The sequence below is a fragment of the Solanum tuberosum genome, unplaced genomic scaffold (assembly GCF_000226075.1).
Source record: "Solanum tuberosum cultivar DM 1-3 516 R44 unplaced genomic scaffold, SolTub_3.0 scf00008, whole genome shotgun sequence".
Classification (NCBI taxonomy): Eukaryota; Viridiplantae; Streptophyta; class Magnoliopsida; order Solanales; family Solanaceae; genus Solanum; species Solanum tuberosum.
Window position 1 is genome coordinate 3,706,550 of NW_006238934.1, and position 14,847 is coordinate 3,721,396.

At 36.2% G+C, this 14,847-nt stretch overlaps 3 protein-coding genes across 4 annotated transcripts; 1 reads left to right on the top strand and 2 right to left on the bottom strand.

The window, feature by feature from the left end:
• Positions 1-241: 241 nt before the first annotated feature.
• On the bottom strand, positions 242-5,591 carry LOC102605233 (protein GrpE). Of its 2 annotated transcripts, none has more exons than XM_006339164.2 (3): positions 5,196-5,589; positions 1,399-1,911; positions 242-814 (listed from the first exon to the last, which is right to left on the bottom strand). In XM_006339164.2, exons 1-3 carry the CDS (start codon positions 5,499-5,501, stop codon positions 560-562), a joined length of 1,074 nt encoding a protein of 357 aa, XP_006339226.1. In that variant the 5' UTR covers positions 5,502-5,589; the 3' UTR covers positions 242-559. The 2 variants fall into 2 exon arrangements, with proteins under 2 accessions (XP_006339226.1, XP_015165651.1); XM_015310165.1 differs by lacking the exon at positions 242-814 and adding an exon at positions 925-1,173 and having other exon boundaries at positions 5,196-5,591.
• Positions 5,592-7,795: 2,204 nt separating this feature from the next.
• On the top strand, positions 7,796-9,547 carry LOC102605567 (presenilin-like protein At1g08700). The gene has a single exon (XM_006339165.2). It carries the CDS (start codon positions 7,899-7,901, stop codon positions 9,177-9,179), a length of 1,281 nt encoding a protein of 426 aa, XP_006339227.1. The 5' UTR covers positions 7,796-7,898; the 3' UTR covers positions 9,180-9,547.
• A 2,270-nt stretch (positions 9,548-11,817) lies between these two features.
• On the bottom strand, positions 11,818-14,703 carry LOC102605903 (chaperone protein dnaJ 72). Its single transcript, XM_006339166.2, has 3 exons — positions 14,105-14,703; positions 12,637-12,706; positions 11,818-12,244 (listed from the first exon to the last, which is right to left on the bottom strand). Exons 1-3 carry the CDS (start codon positions 14,524-14,526, stop codon positions 12,182-12,184), a joined length of 555 nt encoding a protein of 184 aa, XP_006339228.1. The 5' UTR covers positions 14,527-14,703; the 3' UTR covers positions 11,818-12,181.
• Between the last annotated feature and the right edge of the window lie 144 nt (positions 14,704-14,847).

Here is a 14,847-nt window from a genome sequence, read left to right on the forward strand (position 1 = left end):
GGCTGCGGTTTCATTGTCATTAAGAAAAAAGTCTGACTTGTTTGTTTTATCATGAAATTAAACATGAATAAATGCTCAAGTTGGTGTGTTTGATACGACGGAGACATTTTTGAAGAATATTATCTGCTGTTTGATTGCGATTTTTTTTATCTAAAAGCAATGGTGGCAAATTGATGTGTGTTTTGATGAATTTTTTAATCTAAACATAAGTTAAAGCAGTGAAATTTTTCACACATTTGGGTAGAGCTAGTCAGTGAAGTTCAAATTCAAGTCACATTTGCACATGACATTCAGCCCTTGTTTCCAGAATATTACAACAACTACGCCTCGATCCCAAGCTAGTTGATGCCAGCTATATGGATCCTCCCTCTCCGAAGCCTAAAAAAATAATGTTTAAGACAGCACTCATAAGACAACTGACCTAAAATGATGTCCTCTCAAACAAACAATAATTAATGTATACCAGCAAAACCTAGCCCAATCTTAATCAGCGCGAAAATACGTTCTGATGTTTGCTTGTACATAAGCGAAATCATGGGTTACATCCCTCACCTGATAATTAGTTACCTCCCTCACCTGTCCCTTCATCACCTGGTGTTTCAGCAGTACCTTCCTCACTCTTCTCATCGGTTTCGTTGTGTTCCTCTTCTTTAGGCTCAGTTGTCTCTGGCTTTGCCGGCCCTGGGCCAGCAGATACCTTCACCATGGAAGGACGTAAGAGTCTGTCTCCAAGTTTGAAACCTTTGCGATATTCTTCAAGTACAACACCTTCCTCAAATTCTGAGGAATCCTCGCGCATTATAGCTTCATGCAGCTGATCATGGGGAGATCAGTCAATACTAAAAAGAGACAGGTAGGTAATACAGTTTCATCTATTGGCATAAAACTACAGAAAAGGCTTTCATCAACATTACAATAACAAGGTGATGCAAACAGATTTCAATGTTAGATTGTTATACAGCTCGAAGGAAACAAATTCTTGTTTAGTTCCCTTCATGAAAGAATACCAAAAGTCTATACATTGCAACTCACCGAGTTGGCTCAAAAGAATGCTGATTTAGATTGAGCTAAAAATCAGGTCGAGGTCTTCCTAAAAACCGAATAGAAGTTAGACAGCTTTTGAAAAAGTTCATCAATAATTCGACTGAATTTTGAGCCAACTCGGGAACTGGCCTGCATTAAACCAAGGATCAAATAGAAGAATCACTACACGAACAACAGAAGATGGCAGCTCAAAACTTTGTTTTCCTGAACAATACAACCTATATCTACCTATCTATTCAAACAAGCACCACACAGCACGGAAAGAAAGCAGCTTTTTAAAATACTCAAAGCATATGAGTGTCTATGTAGGAATACATCTGTATTTGTAAATAGAGGCACGGGTAAGAAACTTACCAATGGGTCGAATGGCTTCCCAACTGTCTCCACAGGCTCAACACCAAGAGATCCAAGGATTTCCATAAATTGTTTAGAAATGCTCTGATAACTATTACTAATTTTTTCCTCTCCCTCTGTTGCCACCTTGATTTGCATTTTCGCTCTCTCAAAATTGTCCATAACAGACAGAAGTTTCTCAACAACTTCCCCTTGCGCATTTGTCACAAGAGAAGCTCTTTCTCTATCTGTTCTCTTACGGAAGTTGTCGAAGTCTGCACTGATTCTAAGAACCCGGTCCCTCTCACTTGACAATTCTTCAGTCAATGAGGCTACTTTTGTCTGAAGTTCAATTTTCTCATCTTCTATGGACTTGAGGGAAATTTCTATCTCTGCAACTTTTGAATCGTCATTATTTGCTAAAGCATCTCTGTACAGCTGCAATGAAGTTGCAACGACTGATAAAGTTTCCTCTGCAGCTGCATTGTCATCCTCATCCGAAGCTTCCTCGGAAGCAGCACCATCTAAATTCTCCTGTTCAACGGTAAGAAAATACACATTTCACTAGACTTTCAATAAGTGGGCAAGAGAATTGGAACACTTGGAACTCCAGTATGTCAAGTTTTAAGTTATAAAGATAAACCACAAAACTAATCAGCTTACTCCAAACATACATGCTGACAAAAGGATAAAAGCAGCTGAAGAAACAAACTAATAGACATATTAAACACGTTGTGTTTTTTTTGGTGACAGTGGTATCCGGGCCAGCTTACCAGCACCAATGCTTGGGCAGAAGAGAAGAAATAACCTAGTGTTTTTTACCTGTTGAGATTTGAACCAGAGACTGCTAGTTTTCCACCATTTCAGTGACCACTAGACCGCAACCTTGGGTTATTAAACACATTATCTTATTTCATTTACATAAACCCACATCGATATGCATGCTACACAGAAGAAAAAAATACATCTAACAAAACCCAGTACATGCTGGAGAACTAATGTATTTTATCTCTCAGCCTAAGACATAGAACACTTGGTAAGGAAAAGGGGGCAGCTACAAGCCACTATAAAATGTCGAACAACACTCTCTTCAATGAACTCCACGTATGTGAGCTGCGAGTAGCTGGTAACCCTGATAGAGGAGAGGGGACTGCAGTATATCACCAACCAACGTCAAAAGTTATAATATTCCTGGCATAAAATTACAAGTAACTAATATAATGTTTGTTTACAACATAAAACACTGGCAGATGTGGTCTTTGCACAACTAATACAATGACTGGTTTCCCAATTAAGGCCTAACACAACTAATGTAGTGTTTGGTTTATGGCACTAAACTCTTGATTACTAATACACCTAACTTATGTGGGGCTCTATGTATTATTTTATGCATGATAAAACGTAAAATAGGAATAGGTGTACTAGAAATACCAAAGATGAAGAGTATCCAAAGACAAAAGGGTTCTTAAAGAAGGCATTCCATGCATAACATTTTGAAGGTGGCCAGCATATCCTAATACTGAAGAATACAAACTTACCAATTCTCAAAAAAAAAAAAAAGGCATTCCATGCATAACAATCCTCATTATCATTCACTAAACCACAATCCTACATCAGTATTCACCACAACAATCTATTTATTGTAATATTTGTATAACTAGATCTAGTATGTCTAGATGTAAATCAAGCGACCCCTTAGTGAGTTATGCAGCTACTGTGGAGAAGTAAAGGTGACATCTCACATGGAATCTTATAGAGGTAGATCACAAGAAGACATCTCACTTGCTATCCACATGCATAATCACCTAATAATTAGTGCTTCTAATGCACCTAGGCGTGATTAAGCCCAACTTCACTGAATGCATCGACAGAAAATAAACTAAATGTTCTTAAGCCAGTAATATGACGATTTTGCTCTATATCAAAATGTAATACTATTCTAGATAATCAAAATATTGTTTTTTTGATGGATATTAGGCACCCTTCTACCTTTCTTCACTTAAATACTAGACTTGGTTTGCCGCCAAAATACAAACTCATGACGTTCACATACCAGTATTTTATTACCTTTGTATTGAACTAAAAGGACTAGGTGCAGATGCTGTGAGACTATATTCACACAACTTACAAAGACCAAATATACAAAGTGATCTCTTCTTATTTGTCTAAGCTTGGATGAGCAGAATTATTCGGTACCTAGTGGAATAATCGAAGTGCCATTTCCAAATAATCCTCCAGACACATTTCCAAATTACCTTTGTATTGAACTAAAAGGACTAGGTGCAGATGCTGTGAGACTATATTCACACAACTTACAAAGACCAAATACACAAAGTGATATCTTCTTATTTGTGTAAGCCTGGATGAGCAGAATTATTCGGAACATAGTGGAATAATCGAGGTACCATTTCCAAATAATCCTCCAGACACGTTTTCCAAAACTTCAATGTATTCTTCCAACCACGTTTTCCAAGAAGCTGCCTAAGCATAATTCTGAGTGAAGTCTTGGGAGATGTTTGGTGATCAACCCCTCTGCCAAAAAATCTTAAAGCTTCACAACTGTAACTGAGCACCCTGTAACAATGTCAAACCTAGGGTGGACCCCAGCCAACTTTCTCACCCCTTGCAAAGCTTCTGATAAGTGTAACAAATGAATACATGACTTAGCACTTCGAACATCAACCATGACACTGATCAGTGATCACAAACTTTTCCTGTGCTACATGGTACAACACATGTACTAATTGCTGGTGGGAGGTATCACATATCCTGTATATATTAGTCAAGGTGCAACACCACGGTTATCAAAAAAAATATTCAGGCTTTCTCTGACTTGCTATATTCGAACACCTAGAAGGTTCTCCTTCCCGCCATGAAATAGATCTTTCAAGGTAATGCACCCACCATTGTGGCAATTATTCATCTTTCGTATACCAGAGAAATGTACCATTTATAGGATGGAGTTCGCCTAACATGGAATTTGAGGTGTAGTGATGATTAGTTGACTTTCACTTGGAAAAACCTATTCCAATCACAATATCACCAGGAAATAAGCTTTGAGAGGAGGGGATGTGTTGCAACTAAGGTCTATGAAAATCCCAAGTTTGTTGACCCTTTTGCAATTCCTAGAGCAGGAAACAGAGGCTGCATTTATTAACAACAAAGGAAAAGCTTCCACAAGCAATATAAAGTAACCCGCTACAATATAAAAAGGAACAAAAGGAAACATACCAACTTAAGTAGTCTTTCACTTGATCCTTAACCATCAGGGCTAAACAAAACAAGTGCTTCTTAATAATGGTGAAATGCCAACTCATAGTTTATACAAACTCCACATAAAGGAAAAGGATAATCTATTGCCTAATGGTATGGTCTACCTGTCAATGAAGATTCAATCCAGCAGGAATTTTCTCATCTGTCTAAGCCTTATGGGATACAGTTGTAAACTAACCCTCGAAAAACAGAAGAGGATAACATAACATAACCTAATCTATTTATGATGAAACTTGAAAACACCAAATCTATTGGGAATTGTCCACACAGTGTTAAAAATGCCGACTTTCCCCAATTCAAATCCAAAAGCTATCTCACCAGACATGGATTGTTAACAAACCGCCTATTCTCTCAACAAGGTGGAATTAACACCTAGAGGCTATGGCCACTCCTATGTAGTGTCAAAACGAGGTCTTATTAGCTGTCGAGAGATCAAAAACAGATACAACTGATTCAAATAGCAGACCCAACAAATTCAGCCATAACCACAGTTAATTGAACTTGTACACATCTAGAACACAAAATGCAGGATAAAATTGATGTACCTCCTGCTCAGACTCGTCTACCTGCTGCGGTTCCAGAGTCTCCGTTTCAGCAGCCTCAGCAACATCCTCATTTGAAGCAAAGATAACAAATTTCTCAACCGACCGATGCTGAAATTGCACAATTGAGTTAGCGGAGTGGTGAATACGACACCGTCTGGGGAGTAGTGGAGTCTGTCTCTGTCCACAGCGCGAGTAAGATAAGAAAGTGATACAATTAGGTTTGACGGAGGAGTAAGCGGTAGCGCTGACGGTGGTTGACGGCGACCTTAAGGTGGTGGCCGGCGTTCTCAGGTTGGTGGTAGCCATTGTATGGTACAGTGGAAATGGAGGGAGAAGATAAAGCAGATAGGCCGGAAGGGTTTTAGGTTCTTTGAGAAGATTCTCAAAACAAAATATTTTAACATATATTATACAGACAAAATATTATTATATTATCTATTTAATTATCGACTCGCGAATTTGAATTAACCAATCTTTAATATAGATGCATGATATTTAGATGAAAAATCAATCCTTTTGTTATTTAGTTTTAAATTTTGATTTCCTGGTCTATATTCAATACATGTAAACTGTGATTCGATTAATCTGATTTTAATATAAATTCATCTAAAAAATATTTAATTAACGTTCAAGCTCAAAAAAGTTCTCGTTAAGGATGGAGAAATTCTATTTGATTTTGGTATAAAATTCATCTAAGAAAATAAAGCTTCATATAAAAAAAATTCAATTATTGTGATAAGTTATATTTAAGGAATTTTCTTTTAAAATAATTATAATTGTTGAGTCAATTTTTCTTTAAAAACATAGAAAGGTAATATCATACAATTATATTGTTTGATCAAATAAATGCTACAATTCTCTAATAAGCTAAATTATCTTAAGTTGAATTGACGTAACAAAGAACATGATAATTAATACGTAATTGGTTCAACAAAAGTAACTTGATTTTGTTGATTTGTCAACTGCAACTCAACGCATTTGAATGGACTATATTTTTACTTTGTCCTTCTTTTATTTCATTTATTATTATTATTAGCTCAATAAATTTATTCGTCTCTATGATAATAATTATATTTATCTTATGCAAATTTAAGAGAAGATATTAATAATTAATAAAATTTAAGAGAAGATACATAGTTACACTATTTTATTTTTTTTGGTTTTTCCACCCGATGTTCGGAGCCCACATTGGAGCTCCAATTAAATCCGAATCGTGCTCTGCAGGGCTCATTCGGGGGTGGCGCTCTCAACATGGTTTTCTCCATACCCAGGGATCGACATAATTACACTATATTGTATGCAAATTTAATAAAAATCACTTTTAGAACAATTTTTATACTATATCGTATGCAAATTTAATAAAAAAATCACTTTTAGAACAATTTTTAGCCATTGAGGGTTTATTTAGTACGAAAGGTAAGTAATAATTAATTTTAAAATTAATGTTAAAATTAATTTATTTTATATTTGGTTAAGATAAAATTGTAAGATGATTTATTCTCAAATTAGTTATTGTGGGTAGGGGTGGGCGTTCGATTCTTCGCGTTTAGAAAAGTGTGCATCGTATATCCAAACAAACTAATTCGGTTCGGTTTTTTCTACTTCTATTCGGTTTAGTTCGATGTTTTTAAATCGATTTTTCGGTGCAAATGAGGACAAAATCAAAGTATAAGATACTACAATTTAAAAGTAAGTTAAGGAATGATATGTCTCTGTTTATTGTGCTAACTAAAAGACTATAATTATCTTTGTCAAGAACATTGTGCCTCAAACTACTTCTCGATAAAAACAAAGACGAAAACGAGTTCCTTTACATAACGTACATTGATAGAAATATGTTTTGGTTCCTCTTGGGAACTAATATTTGAAGTTAACTATTGAATTGTACATTTGTTGCTACTTTGATTTGTTCATGAATGATTTAATTGTTAATTGATTTTAGTTTTAGTCGAGAGAATACCCATGATATATATATATATATATATTTATTTTTAAATTTTCTTTTTAAAAAAAAATAAAAGTTCGGTTCTTTGGTGCACCGAAGTTCTGAGACCCTTACACTCAACACCGAACCAAAGAATCGAACTTTTGAAAAAATAACACCAACACCTAATCGAAAAGCTGAAACTGAAGAACCAAATTAATTCGATTCAATTTTTCGATTCTGTGGTAATTATGCCTACCCCTAATTATAGGATTATAATGTTATTTTTGTCCCACATTAAGAATGATATAATAATTATGAAAACTTATTCTCCAACAAAACAAGCCCTTCGTGATTGCTTAGTATGCGTGATAAGATAAAATATCTCAAAATTAGATTTATACAATATTTGATTGACTATTATCAAACTAAATACAATATTAATTTAACCTCAAACGTAATTCAAATATCTCATTTTATCCCATTAACTAAACAACCCCTTACTTTTCTTATTTAATTTTTTCACTCAATATTCGATACCATATTAGAGCTTAACTATTCCGAATTCGCATCACGTAAAATTTTATTTGGGAAAAGTGCCTCCTATTAAGATTTCATAACAAGACTTGAATCCGAAAACTTTGATAAAGGAAGGAGCTGCCCCATTGGTAAACGAGCCCTTACTAGTTATGCCAAAATTCAGTTTCTGTTGTGATTTTCCAAACAGACCTTAAAAAAATTCACCATCCCAAACCTCACCACCGGCCGGAGACCCGAAAATGGACGGCGGCAGCATTCTGGAGACGATCGGAGTTGAGATCATCGGAGTAATGTCACCAGTATCCATCTGCATGTTCCTCGTTGTCCTAATCGTATATACCCTTTCTTCACCATCTTCCTCCGACAACCAGCAAGTCATCCGTACAGCCGCTAACCTCATATACCTCGAATCATCTTCCGATACTACTACCCAGAAGCTCGAAGGAGCACTTCTAAACGCCGTCGTTTTTGTAGTCCTCATAACCCTTGTAACATTCCTTCTGGTAATCCTCTATTACTATCGTTTCACTAATTTTCTGAAATACTACATCCGTTTCTCTGCTTTCTTTGTTCTTGGTTCGATGGGTGGGTCGATTTTTCTTACTCTTATTCAGCACTTCAATATCCCGATTGATTCCTTCACTTTTTGTCTCCTCCTTTTCAATTTCACCATTTTGGGGGTCATTTCTGTGTTTTCACAAGGGGTTCCGATTTTGCTTAACCAAATGTATATGGTTGCTTTAGGGATTATTGTAGCAGCTTGGTTTACGAAATTACCTGAATGGACAACTTGGGTTGTGCTTGTTGCACTTGCTTTGTATGATCTTGTTGCAGTTTTAGCTCCTGGTGGACCGTTGAAGATGTTGGTGGAGCTGGCTTCAAGTAGGGATGAAGAGTTGCCTGCTTTGGTGTACGAGGCCAGGCCTAATGTGGGTTCGAGATCAGGGAGTAGAGGACCAAATTTAGGGCTTTTGTTAGCTGGGTTTTCTGATGGGGACCCGATTGAGCTTCGGGTTATGTCGAGTAGTGAAAATGTGGTTCAGAATGGGAGGGGTGTGAATGATATGAGGAGTGAAAGTGAAGAGATTGATGCTGTTAGAGAGGTTGAAATTGAGGGGGAGATGTTACCATTGATGGGTAGTAGTAGTAATGAAAGAGAAAGGCCGGTGGTCAATGAAGAGATAAGAGAAAGTAATGAGAGTGATCGGGGTCGCGTTTTGGAGAGGGAAATTGAGGAAGAGGAGGAGAGAGGGAGGGGGATAAAGCTTGGTTTGGGAGATTTTGTTTTCTATAGTGTGTTGGTGGGGAGAGCTGCAATGTATGATTTGATGACTGTTTATGCTTGTTATCTCGCTATTATATCTGGATTAGGGTGCACGCTTATACTGTTAGCTGTGTGTCGACATGCCTTGCCAGCACTTCCCATATCCATTGCTTTGGGGGTCATCTTTTACTTCTTGACAAGGCTGTTGATGGAGCCATTCGTTGTTGGGACTTCGACGAATCTTTTGATGTTCTGACCACCGACATGTGGAGGAGGAAATTAGAAAGTACAGGATATATTGAGTTCTAAGACATATTTTGATTTAGAAGAAAACTAATTGCTTTCGGTACACCCTTGTTTCAAGGTTCCGAGCAGGAAGGGACAACTCAGCTATATTTTTTCTGATCTATCTGTAAAATCACAAGTCTATTGAGGTTTGTCCCTCTATTGATTCTCTAACTGATTTTGGTATACATAATATTGTTAAGAATGTTATAACTCCCATTTGTACATGGGCTAAAAGATGTATTCCATGCACTTGACGTGTCGTATACTATATGATTTGATAAATTCAAGTACTTAGCTATGTATCAATTATTGGTGTAAGTAGTTCTATTGCTTATGCGTTACAGTTCTATTGGTGACAAGTTACTTATTGAAATTTTAGGTTTGACCCAAACCTCTTGAATGCTTAACATTCTACTTAATGTTATTTTCTTGGATTGTAGTGTACATCCGAATAGAAAGGGAATCAACTGCTACATACAACTAAAGAGCAGTTGCACTATATCTTGATTCAACGACTCAGAATAACAATGTTCAACATAATTTTTTCATCTATTGGTAGTTTTAACTATGTACATGATCTCTTAGGATTCTGCTTATTTTCTATACTGGATTGGAAAATTCATCTCCTAGTTTCATCTGGTACTTGATGAGAGATATCAATGCTTTCTTTCTCTCACGCTCTGGCTCAAGGGCTGTCAGTGTAAAGATCTTTCGGTATTCATCTTAATCTCAAAGACCTTGCACTGGTTTGGAGTGTTGCTTTCAGGAAATGTTTCCTTTAAAAGCTAGTAGAACCAGTTCTTTGCAAGGAGCCATTTGAGGCTAAGCGTTCTTGAGATAGAATCAGGTCATAAACTTTGTGTGTGATATGTTAAAGAGGAATGAGCACAGCTGCTAAGTAAACCAACCCGCAAAATAAGTATGTCTGACTTAATTGCTTTATTTTTTCTTTCTGTGAAAATGTCTGCCTCAGTTGCTAGCGTACTGCTTTAACCTAAAACTAAGTACTGAATTGTTTTTAGTTGATTACCCTCCCCAGACCCCAGTTGTGAGATTTCATTGGGTATGTTGTTGTACCTGTTGAAAGCATTTTTCGTGAAAATGGAAGCAATTCCGAAGTTTGTGAAATCAGAAGCATATTGTTTGAGGAATGTTGTTGCATATAGGCAGAGAAATGTTCAATTGCTAATCTAGGTATTGCCTTGCATCAACCATCATTGTTTCTACCTCCTTTTTTGGCCTTAAAGCACTTCCTTTTGTGTTTTTGTTTTGAATGTACTATTTCTATTTTGGCTCAGTTCTAGTTACACATAATTTGCAACTGTAACTATGACCTGATTATACAGATAGAAAGATTTCCATACACAAGCTTACCATAACAGGATTGAACAGATCCCCTGATCAGAGGAATAAAATTACCATCTTTGAAGCAAGACATTAGAAGTTTTTTCTATCAATAGACTTTTGCCAGAAGCTCCACTCATAATTATGATTTCACATCTAAGTCTAAAGCTAATCTATCATTACATATGAAGAGTATGTGCATAATTTTCTTCATTTCTTATCCTACTGAAATGATTTTGATGATTGTTGCTTTCCAATTTGTTTAAGTTGGGTGCATTGTTCTGTACTTGCATGATATAGCTGTGGGGTGGGGAGGCTTGCCTTAGTTTCAGTTTCACTTGAACAAGGATAACCATTGGTGGTTCACCTTGGCAATAAAGATGCAGGAGACTTGTATCAATCCAGCATCTCATACTGCATGTCCATAAGCAGCATCAGCTGATATGTGACTGAACTTTGTTGTCTCTCTAACTAAAGTTGGTGCATCCGCTTATTGCAGTCGCTAAGTTATAAATTATTGTTTCTTTGTGGACCTTCTTGACACTCTCTCATTTGGATGGGATCATATCCCAGTAGATGCACTTTCTATAGATGCTTTTTTCGTAGCCAAGGAATAGAAATCAAGAGGAAATGAAACAAATAGTAGAGTCAGATAGGTATACTGCCTCTTTGAGAAAAGAGTATTGCCTTCATTTGTATTCTTTCAAACTTTATCTGTTTCCTAGGCACATTGGATGGAGTTCTCACAAAGCTTTGCCAACTACTGAAAAATCCAGTTCTGTGTACAATTCTTTGTACATAATGAGCTGCTTCCCATTTTTCATCTTTCATTTTTCTGTACCAGCAGAGATCATTTAACAGTTCTACCCATTTGTCAACTACTGAAAATCCGGTACTATTGGTGATCCCTTCTGCATATGCATGTTATACTTTGAACTTGTAGTAATGGATTGCATCTAGTCGACGTGTGTGCAAGCTGGTTTGAATATTGCTGTAATAACAAATAACAACTTGATTTCCAAACTAACAACAGAAAATTCATGGATAGTTCTACCCATTTTCCATTACCAAAATAATTATACCAAACACGACTTTAAATAATCCCACAACTACAACAGCAATGACAATATTAACGTAATTCCACAAGTGAGATTTTGAGAGGGTAAAGATTACTATAGACCCTATTTGTAGGGTATAGAAAATGTTTTTGATACTCTCAACTCACCTCAAAACAAAGGAAATGAAGCATGTTTGTAAAGAAAAAAAAAATTAGTATCTAACATGTTATACTGTAGGCAAGTCGGATTATATTAATTTGACTGCCTATATCTACACACATTGTCATTTGGTTATAATTATAATATTACATAATACAAGAACAGCAATGCCACCCAATATAATTTCCTTCTTATATACAAGGATGCACGCTGCTCAACCCCTTTACAAATTACTCTCTCCCTCTCTGTATCTATAAAAAAAAATTGAGTAATTTTGACAGCAATTGAAGATCTCAGCTCAGCTATTTGCAAATTGCAATAGCTTATTTAACAAGGTATGAAGCAGGGGTTCTCCATGAGCAAATTCGAACCCGTCGACAAAAACAAACAACTATACAGCAGAACCCTTTCATCTTTTGTCATCAAATGCTTTAGCTTTTTCTACAGATTCCATTGCTTCTTCAAACGATTTCTACACTCAGAGATCACAAAGAAGATTGTTAGGGAATATTATTCTGAGACTTTACTGCTTACTAAATATAACAAATACTTCTACAACTGAATGACTTTAGTGAAGTTCCAATGATAAGATATGATACATTATATTGAAAAATAAGCTCAAAAAGGTAGGAGTCACTGCCTGCTCACATGTCAACAACAACATACCCAGTGAAATATACAATCCTACCATTGAAACAAAAAAAAAAGGGGGACCAAATTTTTTACCAAGTGAAGGCAATATTAAAACCTTGGACCACATTTCTTTTTCTTGTTCTCAGTTAAATAGTTTGTTCATTAATCTCTATGCAGTTTCAATTAACAAAAAGTGTATGGAGTGATAGAGAAAAGGAAAAGAAGTCTTACTCCAGAATTTTGCATCTTCCATAGTGCCTCCCCACTTGCATCAACTACATATGTTGCACCTAACAATACACTGCAGAGGAATATATATCAGCGAGTTACTTAGAAGATTCTAACTGAGTCAAAATTGAGGAAAATAACTTATCCATAACAAAAACATTGAGGTAAAGTAAAACAGGATTATGTATTGAAGAATCAAGTTGTTTCACATGAATCAGGAAGTTTAGGAACTAGAAATACATAGAATTCACCCAAACCCAAAGGATGAGACTGCACAGTTGACGAGACAAATTTGAAATGCCAAATTTTCTTGAATACCTTCCTATTTGGTCTTGATGACCGTTTCCTTAGAAGTATCACAGAAACTACCAATAGAATTCAACATTCACCCAAGGTGGTGTCTTCCTTAATGATCCAGCTAAAGTGCTATAACCATACATTCAGGGGAATGCCAATATACCACAGTTCCCTCATTACAAACACATCAAGAATCGTTGAATATCCACATTCAAAACTTGAAACTAGACTAATTCATGAACCTTGGTTAGGCACAAATGCAAAAGTTAGAAGTAACACAAAGATTCTGACTTTTAACTATAATTCACTTATTTAGTAAAAACCTACCATATCCAAAAGAAAATATATAGAGAAGAACCAAACTTCAAATTACATGGAAAACCAACTGCAGCTGATACTGCATACATAACACCACATACCAATAAACCAATAAATGTAGCAAATTCAGTATCCAATTGCCCAAAATAACCAGACAATTTAGAAATATGTTCTTTTCTTTTGGGTGGATGAAGGTGAGAGAGATCAAGCATTAGGAATATATTTACAATTGTGTAACTCCAACTGTTGCACATCGACAGCATCTACCACACACAAGTAGGAAGAATACCAACATATAAGTCTTAACACAAACTCATATGACTGTTAAACTCAGTACCTCCACTTTGACTTGGCAACTACGAAAATCACATATTCACATGACTCAACCATTAGGTCTAATGGAACAAAAACGCCCTTAAAGTTCACAACTTTACACAATACATATCGCCTCAAATAAACCTTTTTTAACAAGGGCATATTGCCACAAGAACTACAAGCAAATTCAATACTCCTCTTCCCCAATTTATATGACAATCTCTGTTTAGGGCATTCCAAGATACTTTTATTAAACTACTCAAAATTCAAAGTTTGTTGGTTCTGTGACCTTCTCTTTCAAGTTTAACATTTTTCTAATATGACTTCCACTAGAATTAAAAGATAAAACTATTGAGTATGGGAATGAAACAAGTCCAATTCGAGTAAGATGGATATTGGGAATTCATATAGCTAAAACTTAAACTAGTTTGAGAATGAGACAGAACTATTGTTGTGATAATAATTACTACTAACAAAACTTAAAGCTATGTATCAATCAACCACCATGTTTCAAAATGGATTAGAGAACACGAAATATTACCCGGCAAGTGCAGCATTGAGGAGAAATGCCCGCGTCGTCATGAACCGCAGAACCATCTCGAATTTGGTAACAATACTTGCAGAACCGCCGGCGTCAGCAGGCCGACTATACCCATACCCATAACTATTCCTATACTCGTTCTTATAATTACGGTTATAGTAGTCACTATTACCGCCATAATTATTCGCAGAATTCCGGTAACTATTGGACCGGATATTGTAATCAGCGCGCTTGCGATCGTCGATCAGAGTCTCGTAAGCTTCAGAAACTTGCTTGAATTTGAGCGTAGCGTTTTCCTTTAACTGATGCGAAGAATGTGCGTGTTTGTCGGGATGAAATTCCATTGCCAATTTCCGAAACGCTTGCTTAATTTCTTCCTTGTTCGCGCTTCGTGTTAACCCTAATACTTTGTAATGATCCATTGTTTGCTGTTTCTAGCTACTTTTTTGTGATCTCTGCCAGAAAGTGGGTCAATTTTGGAGGAGATGGAGATGGCGGTTTCAGAGCTAGGTTAGTTTATTCATGGCAGAAAAAGAGAGAAGTATGTGACATAATCGTGGAGCTTCCATGGCCGCGAGCTCTTCTTTAATTGATCGATATAATTGTTAAAAGTAGTTGGTTTGAAGATTATTGTTTTAAGGGAAAAGGTATACCCCTCAACTTTGATATTTGGAGCTGATATGTCCCTCGTTATGAGAGTGACTCATACATATCCTTACCGTTATACAAACAGCTCACATATA